General features: G+C 43.7%; 1 protein-coding gene across 1 annotated transcript in view; it reads left to right on the plus strand.

Annotated features, from left to right (window-relative positions):
* Positions 1-19,347, plus strand: part of LOC115471308 (capping protein, Arp2/3 and myosin-I linker protein 2-like) — a 91,882-nt gene that overhangs the window by 7,199 nt on the left and 65,336 nt on the right. Inside the window, exon 2 of the mRNA XM_030205010.1 lies at positions 6,116-6,237. Coding sequence (XP_030060870.1) covers positions 6,158-6,237 — 80 coding nt within the window. The 5' untranslated portion in view covers positions 6,116-6,157. The remainder of the gene's footprint in view (positions 1-6,115; positions 6,238-19,347) is intronic.

Raw genomic sequence — 19,347 nt, forward strand, 5'->3', positions numbered from 1 at the left:
TAGGGTGATGCTGTTCTTAAGGAGACCTGCCTCCTCCAAGGCAGCACAAATGCTACCAGACTGGAAGTGGAACTTCACTACAACATCCTTGTAGGTCTCTTCTTTGTACCTTTCTGTCTCCCTCAGCTTCTTTTGAGAATACGCTCCTCCTCCCCCAGAATGTTGCCCAATTTCTAATAAATCTAACAACCCTCCTCCCTGCACCATTGCCTCATCCATGCATTGAGACTCCAGAGCCCTACCTGTCTCTTGGGTACTGTGCGTGGAACGGGGAGCATTTCTGAAAATGCTACCCTGGAGGTTCTGGATTTGAGCTTTCTACCTAAGAGCCTAAATTTGGCTTCCAGAACTTCCCTCCCACATTTTCCTATGTCATTGGTACCCACATGTACCAAGACAGCAGGCTCCTATCCAGCACTGTCTAAAATCTTTTCTAGGTGCCGCATGAGGTCCGCCACCTTTGCTTCAGGTAGGCAAGTGACCAAGCGATCCTCATATCCACCAGCCACCCAGCTATTTACATGCCTAATGATCGAATCTCCAACTACAACGGCAGTCCTAACCCTTCCCTCTTGGGCAGGAGCCCCTGGAGACACACCCTCAGTTCATCCCCTGGAGGGCATGTCCTGGCTACAGGATCACTTCCTGCCACTCCACAGTGATGCTCTCCCTTCAGAAGACCATTCTTCTCCATGGCAGCACAGAGGTTGCCAGACTGCAGTTGGGACCTCTCTACTATGTCCCTGTAGGCCTCCTCTATAAACCCCTCTGTCTGTTTCAGCTCCTCCAAGTATGCTATTCTAGCCTCCAGATATTGGACCCATTCCCTGAGTCCCAGGTGCTCTTTGCACCTTCAAAAATACATCATTCCAAACCATGTCCTCCCCTATTATGTATGTTAAAAACTGCTCTGTAACCTCAGTAGGATCATTATCCAATGGGACAGTGTGTAAGAGAAGACAGGCCTTAAAGTGTACTGGTAAACAGTGAGGTATGCAATTTAAAAGTTTGCCTGGTATGTGGATGACAATTGGTTCAAATAATTGGAATTGCTTGAGGCTGGCTAGAGAAAGCCATGATCCTAGCAATGTGCAGTAGATAGATTAATATGTAGCGATTACACCCTCTCTCTCTCTCTCTCTCTCTCTCTCTCACACACACACACACACACATACAGATATAGATAGATAGATAGATAGATAGATAGATAGATAGATAGATAGATAGATAGATATAATGTGACCCAGAGGCAGGATAGTGTGAGGACATCCTGCAAAAGCAGAACCAGAAAAAGAAGCATGAGGGCAATTTGCACAAACATAAGCAGACAGGCTAGAAAAAATTCTCTACACCATGCTCCACATGCTTTTCCCACTTGTTAAATTTTTAAACTGAAATGTGTTGGCTATATTATTACACTTATTCTTGGATCTAATTCCCTACTGAAGATGATTTGATCATTCTAGTGATCTTAGATTTCACTAATGTTCTTTATTATTCTATCATATTAAAAATTTGTAACTGAATGATTATAACAAATACCTTTCTCCTTTTAATATGTGTTCTTTTATCCCGTGAGGTTTTATTTGTTTCTGTGTGTGTATAGAGTTTCTTGTGATGTGGTTACTCTTGCATTTAAATGGCGTCATGTCCTCCTTTCTGACTATTATGTTACTCTGTTACTATGGAGATGCACTGATTGAACTGCAGCTTGAAAACAATTGGAAATACACCATTAAAGTAACTTGGCTATCAGTGATGTCTTGTAGTGGAATACATTAGAGCAGGAATCAACAAGGTGGATTGGTTCTGTGCCAAATATCTTCCAGGTGAGGTATCATGCCTGCTTGCTGCAGTGTCTCCTGGGTGAGGAGATATCTCCCCACCCACCAACTCAGTAACATTGGAGAAGGCTGGGGGTGGGTGTTCTCAAATTATGATATAAGTACTGCTGTGCCTCCTCAAAATCATAATACCTCTGGGGCAGTTCCATGCAAAAGATGTGACATACTGGGTCAGGCCAAAAGTCATAAGAACTAAGAACATAAGAATAGCCATAGCAAGTCAGACCAATGGTCTATCTAGCCCAGTATCCTGCTTCCAACAGTGGCCAATCCAGGTCACAAGTATGTGGCAGAAACCCAATTAGTAGCAACATTCCATGCTTCCAATCCCAGGGCAAGCAGTGGCTTCCCCCATATCCATCTCAATAACAGAATGTGGATTTTTCCTCTTGGAACTTGTCTAAACCTTTTTTAAACCCAGATACCACATCCTTCAGCAACATCCCACTGTTACCATACCCTACAGCAACGAGTTCCAGAGATTATCTATTCTTTGAGTGAAAAAAGTTTTTCTTTTATTCGTTTTAAAAGTATTTCCATGTAATTTCTTGTGGAGAGGAATTTTTGTTATGACATCTAAGTCTGACTTTGGATGTTTGCAAAAAATATCCAAAATCTGAATAGGAAAGAAATTCATTAAAAAAAAAAGTCTATCTTTTTTTTTTATTTGAAAATACTGATTTTGAACAAGGTTTTGTGATTTGGGCATTTTATTTTTTCGATCCATTAAAAAAAAAAAAAAAAAAAAAAAAAAGTCCAAGAAGGATCTAGCATTTTTAGTAGACTGGTTCCCCAGACATCCCAGGAAAGCAATAGAGCACCCTAGGGGGCACTGCAGTGGACTTCATAAAATGCTCCCAGGTACACATCTCACCATTGCTCCCTTATCTTGTCTGCTGAGCCCCTCAAAACCTACCCAAAACCTACTACCCCCAACTATATACCACTACCATAGCCTTTATGGTTGAAGGGAGCACCTATGTGTGGATACAGTGGGTTTCTGGTGAGTTTTGGAGGGCTCACAGTTTCCTCCACAAGTGTAACAGTTAGGGGGAGGTATGGGCCTGGGTCTACCTGTCTGCAGTGCACTGCACCCACCACTAGACTAGTCCAGGGACCTGCATGCTGTTCTAATGGACCTGAGTATAACATCTGAGGCTGGCTTAGAATCTGGCAAGCAATGTTTTAAATTGCATTTATGGGGGTGGGAGGGGTTAGTGACCACTGGGGGAGTAAGGAGAGGTAATTTCTCATTCTCTCCAGTGGTCACTTAGGGCACCTTTTTATGTCTTATTCGTTATAAAAACAGGTCTAACTCAAAACTTCTTAGTTTTTGTCCTGGGCGGTTTTGTTTTCTTCCATTATGGTTGAAAAACATCCAAGTGTTAGGAACGCCCAGATCCCACTCTTAACATGCCCCTGACATGCCCCTTCTGATTTGAATGCAGTTCTGACAGACATCATAGAAAAATATCTAACAATTGGTTTTGAAAATACCAATTTGGATGTTGTTGTGAGAAAAACATCCAAATGCAGATTTATGCCACTTTTTGGATGTTTTTCTCTTTTGCAAATGAGCTCACTTCACTCATCGTTCCAATTTCCAGATCATTTATAAATATGTTAAATAGCACTGGTCCCAGTACAGATCCCTGGGGCACTCCACTATTCACACTCCTCCTTTGAGAAAAATGGCCATTTAACCCTACTCTCTGTTTTTGTCCTATAACCAATTCCTAGTCCACAGAAGGACATTTCCTCCTAACCCATGACTTTTTAATTTTCTCAGGAGTCTGTCATGAGGAACTTTATGAAAAGCTTTCTGAAAATCTACATACACTACATCAGTGGGCTCACCTTTATCCATATGTTTATTCAAAGAAATGAAGTAAATTGGTGAGGCAAGACTTCTCTTTGTTGAACCCATGCTGACTCTGTCCCATTAAACCATGTTTGTCTCTGTTACCCTAGGGCTGGTGTAAATGTCTTCACCTGCCACTTATGCTACTTTTTTTTTTTATAGAGAAACCAGGTGCTTACTTTTTTAATGAAACAACACCTAAGTAGGCGCCTTCTTACCTTCTTATCCTTGGCATCCTGTTCTAAAATTACCTTCTAAAAGTCCCATTACAAATTCTTAGGGCACTCCATTATTAATCTTTCTCCACTAGAAGATCTGGGCATTTAGTCTTACTCAGTCTGCAATTGCTAACACACAGTAGGATGTTGCCTGTTATCAGGTCTGTGCCCTGAAAAAGGCAGGTACAAATCAAGGTAAGGTATACACATATGAGTTTATCTTGTTGGGCAGACTGGATGGACCATGCAGTTCTTTTTCTGCCATCATCTACTATGTTACTATGTTATGTTATCACTTTTTTATTTCCTGAGGAGTGTCTCATCAATGACTTTGTCAAACAGCTTCTGAAAATTCAATTGGCTCTCCCTTCCCTTCTCTACATATTTATTTACATTGTCAAAAATTCTCAATGATTTGTAAGGCAACTTTTCCCTTTGTTAAATTCATAGTGGCTCTTTCCCATTAAGTCCTGACTGCCCATATGTAGGGCCTGTGGTTTACTTGGATCTAGGTATTGGTTTCAAACTTCTTGCAAGACCCAGAAGACTTATGTGTTAGGCGGGGAGAGTCTGATAGGTACGGACGGGGAGAGGGATCTTGGGGTGATAGTATCTGAGGATTTGAAGGCGACGAAACAGTGTGACAAGGCGGTGGCCATAGCTAGAAGGTTGTTAGGCTGTATAGAGAGAGGTGTGACCAGCAGAAGAAAGGGAGTGTTGATGCCCCTGTATAAATCATTGGTGAGGCCCCACCTAGAGTATTGTGTTCAGTTTTGGAGGCCGTATCTTGCTAAAAATGTAAAAAGAATTGAAGCGGTGCAAAGAAAAGCTACGAGAATGGTATGGGATTTGCGTTACAAGACGTATGAGGAGAGACTTGCTGACCTGAACATGTATACTCTAGAGGAAAGGAGAAACAGGGGTGATATGATACAGACGTTCAAATATTTGAAAGGTATTAATCCGCAAATGAACCTTTTCCGGAGATGCGAAGGTGGTAGAACGAGAGGAAATGAAATGAGATTGAAGGGGGGAGACTCAAGAAAAATGTCAGGAAGTATTTTTTCACAGAGAGAGTAGTGGATGCTTGGAATGCCCTCCCGCGGGAGGTGGTGGAAATGAAAACGGTAACGGAATTCAAACATGCGTGGGATAAACATAAAGGAATCCTGTTCAGAAGGAATGGATTCTAAGGAGCTTAGCCGAGATTGGGTGGCAGACCCGGTGGCGGGGATGGTGCTGGGCAGACTTATACGGTCTGTGCCAGAACCGGTGGTGGGAGGCAGGGCTGGTGGTTGGGAGGCGGGGCTAGTGCTGGGCAGACTTATACAGTCTGTGCCCTGAAAAGGACAGGTACAAATCAAGGTAAGGTATACACAAAAAGTAGCACATATGAGTTTATCTTGTTGGGCAGACTGGATGGACCGTGCAGGTCTTTTTCTGCTGTCATCTACTATGTTACTATGTTACTAAGTTTAGATTCTCTGAAAAAGGGAAGGGATTCTCCATTTAAAAGCCCAAGATATACTAATAAAAGTTAAAGGACACTTTTTAATCCAGTAATGATTTTCCAAAAGTAAAGTCTTTTGCTGAATGAAACTTCTCCAACTCAAGACAGTCAGTGGCCAAGAGTTTCATCTTCTCCTTTACAAGTGTCTGCCTCTGTCACTGTGTTATTTGTTTGTCTGAAATGCTTGAGTTCAGTGAATAGTTAATTCAGAACAACAGCCTCTTGGACTCCTGTCGACTCTTTGACCAGGATAAAAAGGGGGCGCAGATGTGGGAGGAGTATGGGCGGAACATGGGTGCCTTACCCTTCAATGCTCATCTTATACATTACAATCAGATGCACCAGTTGATTGATAAATCTAGGCATGCCGACCCACGTCTGCCATTGACTTGGCATAAGCAGATGCACCTTCTTTTTGACGCAGCAATGCAGGTTTGCACCTATATTCTGTTATGACATCAGGGCACCCTAATGGCGTTATAGTACTGGCACTTCCCACGCTGCGTTGGGGCACCAAAAAGGAAGCACCAGTTTACATAATTGCCACCATAGCATTGTAAAATCTTTGGATAATGGAGTTATACACCTAGCATCTGCCAATAAATGTATCTTTGCTTGAAAACTGACCCTTGCTGTTTTAATACATTTTAATGAATGACTTTGCTTACTTTAAATATTTCAGGTTGTGATAGAAACAGATAATTTAAACTACTCCTTCAAGTTCATGTCTTTAGAAGATTTGGAGCAAGTGGTTATCCATGTCACCACTTCAATTAAAACAGTCTTTCCAGATTCTTCACCTGGGTGAGGATGTGTTTTACGTTTATTTCTGCTTGGGAATTGTTGAAGCTGTTAATGTTGTATTCTTGTCTTTTGTTTGCAAGTGGGAAGGGGATGCAGTTCTGCAGCAGAGATGTACATTTTTTGAAATCAACATGAGAAATATTTACAATTGCCATTTCATATCATTTTAAACTGAAATAACAGGAACTTCCCCATCCCCCCAAATTTTGGATGTTTTCATATGTTGTCAACAGTACACACTATTTATCAATAGCACACACTGTTCGTCAATAGAATATCAAGAACAGTGTGGATAAATAGTATATGCCAGTGATTTAAAAGAAAATACATAAAATTAAAAAAAAAAAGAATAATGTAAATGACGTGGAGGGGCATAATCGAGCGCAAGTGCCTATCTCCATGGGCGTTTATCTCCGAGAACGGGTCCGTGAAGGGGCGGGCTGAACCATATTTTCGAAAAAACGGACGTTTTTGAGCTGGGCGTTTGTTTTTTTTAGCGATAATGGAAACTAAAAATGCCCAGCTCAAAAACGTCCTAATCCGAGCCATTTGGTCTTAGGAGGGGCCACGATTCATAGTACACTGGCCCCCCTGATATGCCAGGACACCAACTGGGCACCCTAGGTCAGTGCGGTGGACTTCAGCAAAAGCTCCCACATGCATAGCTCCCTTACCATGGGTGCTGAGCTCCCAACCCCCCTCCCCCAAAACCCACTACCCACAAATGTACAACACTACCATAGCTCTTAGGGGTGAAGGGGGCACCTACATGTGGGTACAGTGGGTTTTGAAGGCCTCCCATTTACCAGCAGAAGTGTTACAGGTGGGGGGGGGGGGGGGGGGGGGATGGGCTTGGGGCCATCTGGCTGAAGTGCACTGCGGTACCCACTAAAAGTGCTCCAGGGACCTGCATACACGCAGGCCTCTAGGACTTGTTGCTGCTATATAACATTGGCACACCAGTTGACACCTGAAGACTAATCTCTCCGAAAACATCCTTTATTGGAATAACCGCGTTTACTCACAGTTAACTGCAGATCAGAGGTTGTGCCCCACTGGCAACGGGTCTCCCTGGTACTGAGATTAGCAGTAGGTCAGAGCTGGCAGAATGCTGTACAATGCCCTCTTTCAGCCACATTCAAGATAAGAACTAAGTTCTCTAACGTGGCTAACACAGGAAAGGGAACTAAAACTGGCTTACAAAAATGGCCACTACCGCATGGACTACAACAGGAAACACAACAGGGCACACTCTGACCCAGTAGGCAGGGGGAAAAGCACCATGGAAGAAGAGCCTACCAACTACCAACATCGTGAAACTGTAACACAAGCTAATGAAATCACGGAGCCCAATACCCTACACCCACCACAATGCAATGCTGATGTGACCCTGTACTGCACCCGAGAGCCACATCTGACCCAGGGAAAGGCTGTGACAGGATCGAACACATTCTGCTGTCATGGAGGTGGGTACGGCATTTGAGGCTGGCATACAGGCTGGAAAAAAAGTCTTTAAAGTGGGGGTTTTTTTTTGGTGGGAGGGGGTTAGTGACCACTGGGGGATTCCGGGGAGGTCATCCCCGATTCCCTCCAGTGGTCATCTGGGCAGTTGGGGCACTTTTTTGGGACTTGTTCGTGAGAAAAAAGGGTCCAAAAAAAGTGACCCAAAATCGCGGTCAAAACGCCTTTTTTTTTTTTCGATTATCAGCTAAGGACGCCCATCTATCCTCAGCTGATAACCACGCCCCAGTCCCGCCTCCACCACGCCTCCGACATGCCCCCATCAACTTTATTCGTTTCCGCGACGGAGAGCAGTTGGAAACGCCCAAAATCGGTTTTCGATTATACCGATTTGGGCGCCTTTGCGAGAAAAACGCCCATCTCCCGATTTGGGTCGAAATATAGGCATTTTTCTTTTTCGATTATAAGCTGGATAGGAAACTAAACAAAACAAAATAACAGTTTTTGGCCTGCACTGCACTTCTTCCATCCCTGCATTTAGAAGGCCAGAGCAATGACCCTAGTGGAATATCACAAGAAAAACAGCTTATTTCTTTTTTTGATGTATTTGGTATACTGCTTCTTGCACTGTAGACAATGACATCAAGGTGGTGTATAATAAAAAAAAAACGAGAGAAACTAGAGAAATCACAAAGCATGAACTATTACAGGCAATTTTATAATCTAGGGGCCCCTATTTACTCATCTCTTGTAAGGCCGCCAAGAGGGGGGAAGGGGGCATAAAATTCCCCGGGCCCAGCCTCCAAGGGGGAGCCTGGGTTCAGTGCCGACAAGTTTCTTCCTGCCTGCCTGCTTCCGGGTCTGCCCTCTCCCCTGCTCTTGTGTGCCGCCCAGGATCCGGATGATTACATTAGCACAATATCGTGTTAATGCAATCATCCGGGTCCCGACTCCCAACATGGACAGGAACAGGAGAGGACAGTGTGGGAGCAGGCAAGCAGAAAGAGGCATGCTGGGACCAGGCCCCCCCTTGGAGGCAGAGACAGAAAAGTAAGGAGTGAGTGGGGGGGGGGGGGGGCACGAGTGGGGGCAGCAAGAGTGGGGGCATTGGGAGTGGGGGGTGGCGCAAGTGGGGGAGGGTGGCGCACAGTGGTCTGGTTCTGCCCCTGGCCCTGCTGTGTCTCTCAGTGGCCCTGACCTCTTACACATGTAAATGTCTACAATACTAGCACTTAAGCATGTAACTGTGCATTTACCTGCAAAAGTGCCAGCAGATTCCTAAGTGCTATTCTGCGAATACCTACTTAATTTACATAGCACATATTTGCAAGGGGAAGTACACAGGTGATGTTCACATGAGCGAGGTATGGGCACAGCTCCAATTATGCACACCATGTTCAGAATCCTGTAAGCTATGCACATTGCTGGCATATTAGGCATCTGCACTTACATCAGGCCTATGGCTGGTGTAACCATGGGCATGTAAATGTTAGGAATGCCAATACCGAGTCTTTTCTAGTATTCTATAATGAAACCTGGGTTCTGTTATAGAATAGGCTCTTGAGGGAGTCCAAGATGGCCGCCGACTTAGCCAGACGTGTTTCACTGCTCCTCCGATTTTCAGCCTGAAATTACCTAAATATGCCGAAGCGGCGGGGGAAAGCTGCTGCATCTCAACAGCCGAGACCTCCCGCTTCAGCTTTGATTGAAACATATTTGCGGAGGGCACAGGGTTCGAATTCGGCGTCGGTGAGCGGTTCGCTGGATCGGTACGGGAGTGGAGACCCAGCACCGATCCCTGAACTGGAAGTTTCTCTGAGCCCTGATGCAAGGGCTCCTCCTCCCCAGCCAGTAAGAAGCAGTTCCCCGCTAGCAGCGTCAGACGCCCTTAATGCGGAAATGCTACGGGACGGTCTAGGACGGGAAGCATTACCAACGATGGTGGAGGAACGAGGAGAATTTACAACTTTCTCCCAGGGAGCCACGGCTGGAACAGAGGGGATATTAGGAACATTGGAAGGTGAGAAATGTACTTCACAAGACCTAGTTGAGAATACTGATTTTGCAAAGATCTTTCAGAAGCCAAAGGAAGTTACTTTGGATAACATATGGCAACTAATTGCTGAAATGGGAAAGACTTTGTGCCCTCAAATGCAAAAAGTGATTAAAGAGGTAGCGTTATTAGATGGGAAGGTTAAAGCAATTGATACAGAAGTGAAATCATTTAAAGTAGATTTGGCTAAACAAGAAAAAGATCTCCTACAAACACAAACATTACAAACTACAATGCTTAAAGATCTGATTAACTTGAGGAGAAAATCAGAAATGTTGGAAAATGGTTTAAGAAATAATAATTTACGTTTTATTAACTTCCCAAAACAACTGTTTGTTTCCCCGAGAGAAATGCTGAAGGCTTATTTCAAAAAAATTCTTGGGATAGAAGAGAAAGACTTTCCACCCTTTGCACAAGTCTTTTATATTCCTCTGAAAGGACTAGATAGCCAACAAAGAAATAATAATCTACAAGACCAACCACTTGATGTATCTGCTTTATTGGAAGTGCCTGATATAGATCAAACTACAGCTACCACCTTAATAGCGACAGTAGTGTTACCCTCAGATAAGGTCTGGATTCTAAAGAAATTTTTTCAGAGGAAAGAAAAAGTTTTTTGTGGGTTACAAACATGTATCTTTCTGGACCTATCGAGGGAAACTCAAAAAAGACGACAAAAGTTTTTGCAAATGAAAAAAGATGTTTTGCAATTAGGTGCAATGTTCTATCTCAAATTTCCTTGTAAATGTTTAATCACATATCAAGCTGTGAAATATGTGTATTTCAATCCTGACCAATTGTCCCTATTTTTAACAACAAAAAGAGTGCCTGTTTAAGAATGATTGAACTTGAAACATGTCTGTACCTAAATTGAGATAATTTGAACATTTATTTTCTTTCCTTTTGTATTTTATTTCTCCATATATTCGGATATTGGACTCCCTTAGTGGACTGTAACATGAATATAATGGTGGTTTACTTAATTTTGAGAACTGAATTGGTTTCAGGATTTATTTGTATAGTGTACCTTTCTTTGCAAGTGATATGCTTGTTTAATTATTGTAATAGTGAGAAATAAACAAATAAAAAAAAAAGAATAGCTCTTGAATTGAACACGAATATATCGGAAGCCAATGAAGTTCCTTCAATACTGGATAAATATGACATGATTGAGAATGTCCTTTATGTAATCTGGCTGCTGCAATTTTCAAGGCCTGCAATAGATTAGGCAAGCCTAACTCTACTAGCATGTAACTCAAAAGTGGGCATGGCCATGGGCATGTCACGGGCATTCTGAAAAGTTGAATGCGGAATTATAGAATACGGCATCAGTGCGCCTATCTTGGGAACCAGCATTTACACCAGGTTTCAGCAGATATAAGTCTGGTGCCTAAAGTTAGACACAAGAATTGGCACTAAATGTGATTCTATAAAGGATGTGCACCCTTTATAAAGTTGTTTTAGTGCCAGTTTTTTCAGCAGCAAATTTTGAGTGCCATTTACTGAATCTAGCCTTAGTATGTGTCATGATTGTGACATGTGTCATGATTGTGTTCAATTCTGGTCGCCGCATCTCAAGAAAGATATAGTAGAATTGGAAAAGGTGCAGCGAAGGGCGACTAAAATGATAGCGGGGATGGGACAACTTCCCTATGAAGAAAGACTAAGGAGGCTAGGGCTATTCAGCTTGGAGAAGAGACGGCTGAGGGGAGACATGATAGAGGTATATAAAATAATGAGTGGAGTGGAACAGGTGGATGTGAAGCGTCTGTTCACGCTTTCCAAAAATACTAGGACTAGGGGGCATGCGATTAAACTACAGTGTAGTAAATTTAAAACAAATCGGAGAAAATTTTTCTTCACCCAACGTGTAATTAAACTCTGGAATTCATTGCCGGAAAATGTGGTGAAGGCGGTTAGCTTAGCAGAGTTTAAAAAGGGGTTGGACGGTTTCCTAAAGGACAAGTCCATAAACCGCTACTAAATGGACTTGGGAAAAATCCACAATTCCAGGAATAACATGTATAGAATGTTTGTACGTTTGGGGAAGCTTGCCAGGTGCCCTTGGCCTGGATTGGTCGCTGTCGTGGACAGGATGCTGGGCTCGATGGACCCTTGGTCTTTTCCCAGTATGGCATTACTTATGTACTTATGTACTATATTTCCTGTCGGACTTGCTTTGGGGTTCCTCCAGCCAAGCTAAGTTGGCGTGTAAATCCTGAAGCCTGGGTGGAAATCCTGAAATCTGTTCCAGTCCAGGCTAGTCCATTCCGGGATCCTGTTCCAGCCAGGCTGTGCTCTGCTCTTGTGTTGCTGAGCCCCACCCAGCTGGTGACCTCACCTGTAGTGCCTTTATTAAGCACCTGGGAACTTTCAGGCTTTGCTTTGCATTGCTATAGGTCAGTTGGTGTGCTTCTGCACTTCTGCTTCTGTGTTCTGTCTGTGGGCTTTTGCCTTCTGCTTCTGTGTTCTGTCTGTGGGCTTTTGCCTTCTGCTTTAGTGTGTCTATTTGTGGGCTTTTGCCTTCTGCTTTAGTGTGTCTGTTTGTGGGCTTTTGCCTCAGTGTTCTGTCTGTTTGTGGGCTTTCTGTTTTATTTCCCTGTGTGTTGGTGGCTGCCTGGTGTTCATCCTTCTGTTGTGTTCTGGTATTAGGTGGTAGTTGTAGCCCAGCTTTGGGTTTAGCCTTGTCTGTCTATTTTGTGTTCTTGTTTCCCTCTGCCTTTCCCTCCAGTCCTTGTTTGTGCAAGCTTGTTGCTGAGTCCTGTTACCTAGGGAGGTTTCCCCAGTTCTGTGTCCTGATTCCTGGCCCTGTTAGTCAAGCTTGCTCTTGAGTCCTTTCCCCTGTGTGTGTTCCTGGATCCTGTAAGTCCTGCCGGCCACCTGCACCTGGGGGCTCAACCCCTGAGGAATGGTGGTCAAGTGTAGGTGAAGTCTGTTCCAGTCCTGTATCCCTGCCTGCTTATCTTTGTCTGCAGTTCCCTACCATGTTGGTGTGTTGCCCAGTACTGGTTGGGGGTTTTGCCTGCCACTGTTGCTCTATGGCAGTGGCCCAAAGGCTCACAAATCCTGTTTCCCCTTGAGAGGCCTGACAGTATGAAAGCAGAGTTTGATATACAGTTCACAGTTTATTAGATCTTGATATAATACACAGACCAAAGTGGTTCACAAGAAAAGAACACCATTAATACAAGAAAGACTGAACAAGCATCCAGACACACTCAAAAAGATAATAAGCCCAGGTCCCTGTAGTTGTGAAAGGGGTAACCCTACAACCTGAAAGCACAATGAGAAGAATGGGTTTTTAATTTAGTTTTAAATGTCTTAAATGGCAAGTCTACCCAAAGGTCAAAAGGAAGCTGATGCCATAGTCAAAACTAACAACAACAAAAAAAAGACCATGTGAACTCCAGAGGAAGATGGAACCACAAGGGCAGCCAGATTTCCATAGCCCTGCATGGCTGATAGTTAGAGAGCATCAAAGCCAAATAGGAACATTTTTTTTCATACACAGCCCTATGGGTTAAAGTCAAGATTTTAAACTGGACCAAAACTCTACAGGCAACCAATGAACCCGGAGGAATAAAGGAGTCACATGGTCCCACTTATGTACCCCTGCCAGCCACTGAAGGCCTGAATTCTACCAATCACATGCAACAGAGAGAGACAAGCAATCCTGCAAACAACAGCCTTCAGGCTGTCACCTGACTGGCCCCTGTCATGCCATATAGGGCCTACATGACATGCTTCCTTGGCTAGTGAATCTGCTAAAGTGTTTCCTTTCACTAAAGGGCCTTTCTTTCTGTGTGCTTTCACCTTCACTAAATGAACTTTCTGAAATTTTTCACTGAGTTCCTGTGCCATAGCCCCTAGTGCTGAATGTTTTTTTACAGTGGACCCATCTGTGGATTTAAAGTTGTGGCTTAACCACCATGGCAGCAATGCAATAGCACTTCTGAATATGCAATCTGAATCTAAGATTATCTGTATTTCAGGGTGGGAGCCTTGATATTGCTGCAAACAGGCCACAAAGGCAGCCAGTTCACAGTATTGTGCCAAGGCTGACCCACAGGAGTACTGCCTTTGCAGAATTACTTGGCTATCTGGGGCCAGTTGTACAATTGCAAAACCTGCTAATCTCCTTCCTCCCTCACATTGGCTACTGCCATCAATATATACTGTAGGAAGAAAAGGGGATATTCTGCGCAGTAGCAGTTCTTTAAATATCAAATGATTGGGGGTACTGGGTGAAGACTGACAGTCATGAGGTTGTCCCTGCAATCTGAACTTTAGGCTCTTTTAGTAATTCAAACTTCACATTCTGTGCCTGCAACATCAGGGTCCAATGGACTATTCTCTCCGTCCTAATTCTACTACAAGCCAACTTGCCCTCCACAATGAATTTAAGGGGGGTGTGGTGGCTACATATGTAAGTGGTTTGAGCACCAATGATATACATAAATATTTGCATAGCAGCATATGCAGCCAGAACATGTTTTTCACAGGTTCCCATTTTAAGTTCTGGAGAAGTGAGAACTCTGGAAAAGAAAGCAATTGGCCGGTCTGTCCCTACTAAGCGCTGTGTTAAGGCAGCCCCTATACTGTTCTCCCCAACCACTGGGTATAGGAAAAAATTCTGCTTGTGATCTGGGGGAGCAAGGACAGGAGCAGAAGTCAAAGTCTGCTTGAGTTTAGTCACTGCTTCTGTGTGCTCTGCCTCCCACACATATTCTTTACGTTTAAGCAGCGAGTATAGTGGAGCAGTCACTTCAGCATAGTTGTGCATAAAATCACGGCAGAACCCTGTAAGCCGTAGAAATGATTGGAGGGATTTCTGATCTGCAGGAAGAGGTAATTTCTGTATGAGATCTATTCTCTGAGAATCTATGGACTTACCATCCTGGCCAATGGTGACTCCTAGAAAGGAAACGTGATTTACACAGCTGAGCTTTGGCTGGATTTACTTTAAGACCAGCTTCCAAAAGAGCTTTTAAAATCGCTCTTACATGGGCCCAGTGGTCAGATTCAGTTTCAGATTGAATTAGAATGTCATCAACATATTGGATTATATTGTCTCTACAAGACACATGGGCTAGGGTTCCTGCATGTGTTTGTGGAAAATGGATGGAGAATCCTTATAACCCTGGGGTAACACAGTCCATGCGTACTGTTTATTTAGCCACTGAAATGCTGTTTTATACTGGCATTCCGGGGCTAGGGGCAAGCTCCAAAACCCATTTGAAATGTCTAAGACAGAAAAAAATGTACAGTTGGGTTTAATTTAGAGATCATTTCCAGGTATGAGGCTATCACCGGCACCACAGATTTTGATACTTGATTTAGGGCGCGGAAATCTATGGTCAGTCTAATGGAGCCTCCTGGTTTAACTATTGGCTAAGCTGGTGAGTTCCATGTAGAAGAGATCGGTCTAATTATGCCCCTCTCTTCCAGTGCCTGTATAATCTTAGCTACGAGTTCTATTGCCTGATGAGGTACTGGATATTGCTTTTGTGGCGGAGGATCCTCTCCTTCTAACAGGATTTCTGTGGACATGCTGCCACATTCTAGTTTGTCTTGTGCCCAGACAGGGATGTCTGTAACCTCTGTGGGAATTACACTCAGATCATACTGTTGGTCAGCTTTTGTGCATTGTGTGGCCAAATGCATGGGAATTACTTCGTGCACCAAAATTGTAGACATTTTTGGAAATCCAATACATTACCACAATGTAAGATTAGCCATATCCACTACCAGATTTAACTGGTTGAGGACATCAATTCCAATTATCTCCTTTTCTGTGCTCACTATAGTGGAGGCATTGGTTTCCAAAATTTCATTATTGTGTTCCCTCTGCATCTGCACTGGGATACCCCATTTAACTGGGATAGCCACACAGTTGGTAACTGTGTCATTGACCCCTTGGATTTTATATGTTTGCACATGTTCCTGGTCTGCAGTAAGAGAAGCCCTACTTGTAAAACTGATTCTAGCCCCTGTGTCAATCAACGCTAATTTATCCTGACCCCCCTATCTGGCTGTTCACATTGGGGCGTCCAGGAGTGTCCAATATCAAAGGTGCCACAAACCTTAATTTGTAATCAGAGTCTGCCTCTTCCCCTCTCCTGAGGTGCTGGAAGTGCGTGCTCAGGTAAGTGAAAGGAGTCAGGCTGGGCATAAAAGACTTAGGATTGTTTGATATTTGGACACTGGAGATCAGGACATCCCTAATCCTTTTTTTCTGGATTATCCTGGGCAACTATCAATTCACTTTTTATTCTGTCTAATTCTAGCTGCATGGTATATTTATCTTGCTCCCACTTAATTTGCTGCTGTGCTAACTGGTCTCTCTGTGCTTTGAGCTCATGAAACGGGATGTAGCCTGAGGAATTTTTTTAATTACCTCTGCCCTGCCCTCTCCAGGGGGCCTGTCCTGAATTTCCTGACCTATTGCTGTGGGATAGGCCTTCTGCTTAAGAGAATCCACATCCATGAAGAACTCAATAGATCCCAGGGGGCAGCAAACAGAAGTAAAAGGAGTGGGTAAAGTGAACCAGGCTTGTCCAAATAACTGGAACCAAACAAATAATTAATGACAAAATCAACACAACACAGCGTTGTGTCGAGTCATTCCTAAGGAAATATTAATAAACTGTGTTGATTTTATCATTAATTATTTGTTTGGTTCCAGTTATTTGGACAAGCCTGGTTCACTTTTCCCACTCCCTTTACTTCTATGGGCCTTCTGCCTGCCATTTCTTTGCTTCTGACACAGTAATTACCTGGGATGGCTGAGTTTTCCACACAGATCCAATCCTGAGCATTAAAGTGTCAAAAGGAGTTTCTTTGGGATCCTCACCAAACAATTGGAGATGTTTAGTAATCTCAGGGGATAGGATTTGCAATAAAAATTCTTTATGCTGTTCCTGACCATAATCTTCTGTTTTGGGCCAACCCTCCTGGTCTCGAAAGGCTGCTTCCAGCACCCACAATCTGTGCACAAATTGTTCTAGTGTGTCATGGGGCAGGGGTGCAAGTGTTCTAAATGCTTGCATTTGAGTACAGTAAAATAATTGCTCAAGACCCTTTTTTACCAACTGGTATGGGTGGGTGAGAGATCCTACTTTAAAATAGTGGGGTCCTAAAGCCACGTGCATAAGTCTGTCAAAGTCAGACATTTTCCTCTTATACTATCCTAGGCCCCAGTGAATCAGAATATCAGTGGCCCATTTGCACCATTCATTCATATTAAAAGGCATAGGGCCGACCTTCTGTATTATCCTTTCAATGTCACTATCCTTTAATGAGTCATACAGCCAGGGCTTTTTTTTGAGGGGGTACTTGGGGGTACTGAGTACCGGCACCTTTTCCATTGGTTGCTAAAATTGACCCATGGTCCCCAAGTTTTAATGAAAGAGCTCAGGCTCTACACACCAATTCTGCCTTGTCATAGGTTCTGTGACTGGTTGCAAGGGGCCTGGCTATTGTGGGGAGGGTCCCTCAGTTATTCCCCCCACCCCTGAAGGGTGGCCTAGCATTTGAGTACCGGCACCTTTTTCACTAGAAAAAGTGCACTGCACACAGCACCAGGTTTACTGGTGTTCTGGGGTCTGTGCTGGACTCAGTCTCTGTGTCTGCAGAATCCTCCCTGTCCCTGAGGTTAGTGCTTGAGCCTGGGGTTTCCTCATCTGTGTTTTCAGTCTTAGATTTGTCCCCATTTCTCAAGTCCACTAAACACACTTCTGTGTTCTTTTGTGGTTCTATGAATTGAAAACCTGGCTTATAGGGAATTTCATAGGTGGGAGGTGATGGGGGAGAAATACTCGGGGCCTGCCAGTGCACAGACCTAATCTGGTCCTTTGATGCACATTTACATATAAGAAGGAGTTTGTGGCTTGCACAACTTGTGCCCGTTGCATAGAGATGCAAACTTGTGCTTCCTCTAGGTCCCTGGTTAACTCAGTGCACTGAATGGTCAGTTCTGCATTTTCCTGTTTTAGACTAATGAGCCCCCTACTCAGGCCTTGTATAAAAAGACATTTCCGTTTATTTGCTTTCTTTTTGAACTCTTGGGAATGGTGTACCATTTGTTTTTGGATGTTATACCAGGAATCCTCTGGGAATTCCCCGTAATATGGGCCTCCCTTCTTCTTACAATAGTGTACCATTACTTTCAGTTCTTTAAGATCAAAAGCATCCATGTTTAAGGCTGCCAAAAATACTTTTGATTGGTACCGGGGCCTGACTAGTTTCGTTATAGATATATGTATATGGAACTAGTTCTGTGTGGTTCTTGGAAATTCCCTCTTTTATAGAGAAGAGGGACTTGAGAGACAGTTCAGAATGAATATAGATTAAGCAAGGCAGGTGTTAAAAGATTAGATATGCCAACTGTCAGTTCCTGTCAGGCTGAGCTGACTTTCACCAAGACAGAAACTGGCGGGATAGAGAAATAGTTCAAAAATTAAGTGATTACCAAAGAAAGATATATAGTGTATTAAAATGTTGGAATGTGTTCCACTTGGTACCCCTTCTAATGCAAAGTTGGAAGATCTATCAGTCTTTTCTGAGCAGCCCAAGCACAGCATTAAATTAATTCAACTTTCCATCCCCCCTAACAAGCCTAGAATTACATATCCAAACATGCAGAACGCAAAAAACATTTTCTTACTTACCCAGCTGGAGATCCTCTTGCGAAACCTGAGATGGAGCCCCCAATATGTCAGCATTCGTTGTCTAGGTATGGTCCCGGGTTCAGTTCATAGAGGCAGTGGGTTCGTAAAGGCAGTGGGTTCCCAAAGAATACACAATCCACACGGGTTTGGATATATATAGAAAGTATATTGTATTTACATATATATACTCACAGCACTTGGGACAGGTAAATATTACAATGCTGTGTGTGTGGATTTAGATGGGAATCTATGAGAGAAAGTTAAGAATGGGGGAGGTGCATAGAAAGAGAGACGCCTTGAGGTAGGGCTGAAGGTGTGTGTGTGCAGAGAAAGAGAAAGAGCCTAAGAAAGCAGAGCCATGTGCTCTGAGAGAGAAGGGCTGAAGGAGAAAGGGGGGGCAGTGCCAGGGGCTCTGGTGGCTGAAGATGTGTGTGTGTAGAGGAAGGAAGGAAGGAAGAAAGGAAGAAAGAAAAGCAGAGCGCTGCCCAGAGCCATATGCTTCTGCTTTTATATACCTCAGGAACAGAAAGAGATCAAATAACTTCTTTCCTTCCCAGCCAAACTCCAGTTTAATTTCTTGATGCAAGGAAGGTGACCATTTTCACAGGTTCTACTCTTTGAAGTCCCTATTGGAGCCTATCTGTCTGGCTTTCTTTGTTCTCACAGAGAGCTCTGCTCCCAGATGTCCAGAGAGGACAAAAGGTATGTTAATTGAGAAACAACAGGGCTAGCAGGCAGCTGGGCAGCATTTGGTCCATTTGTCATCCTCAATGATTCCTGAGGGATGGGGGAGTTATCAGGAGCTGGTTTCATCAATCCTGACATCCAGCCATCCTGACAGCCCCATCCTCCTACCTGCGGCCCCAAAGCACCAGGATCACCTGCTGTCCTGCACCAAGACACATTTGCCTCCCACAATGTACAGAA

This window comes from Microcaecilia unicolor, chromosome 5 (assembly GCF_901765095.1).
Source record: "Microcaecilia unicolor chromosome 5, aMicUni1.1, whole genome shotgun sequence".
NCBI classification, from domain to species: domain Eukaryota; kingdom Metazoa; phylum Chordata; class Amphibia; order Gymnophiona; family Siphonopidae; genus Microcaecilia; species Microcaecilia unicolor.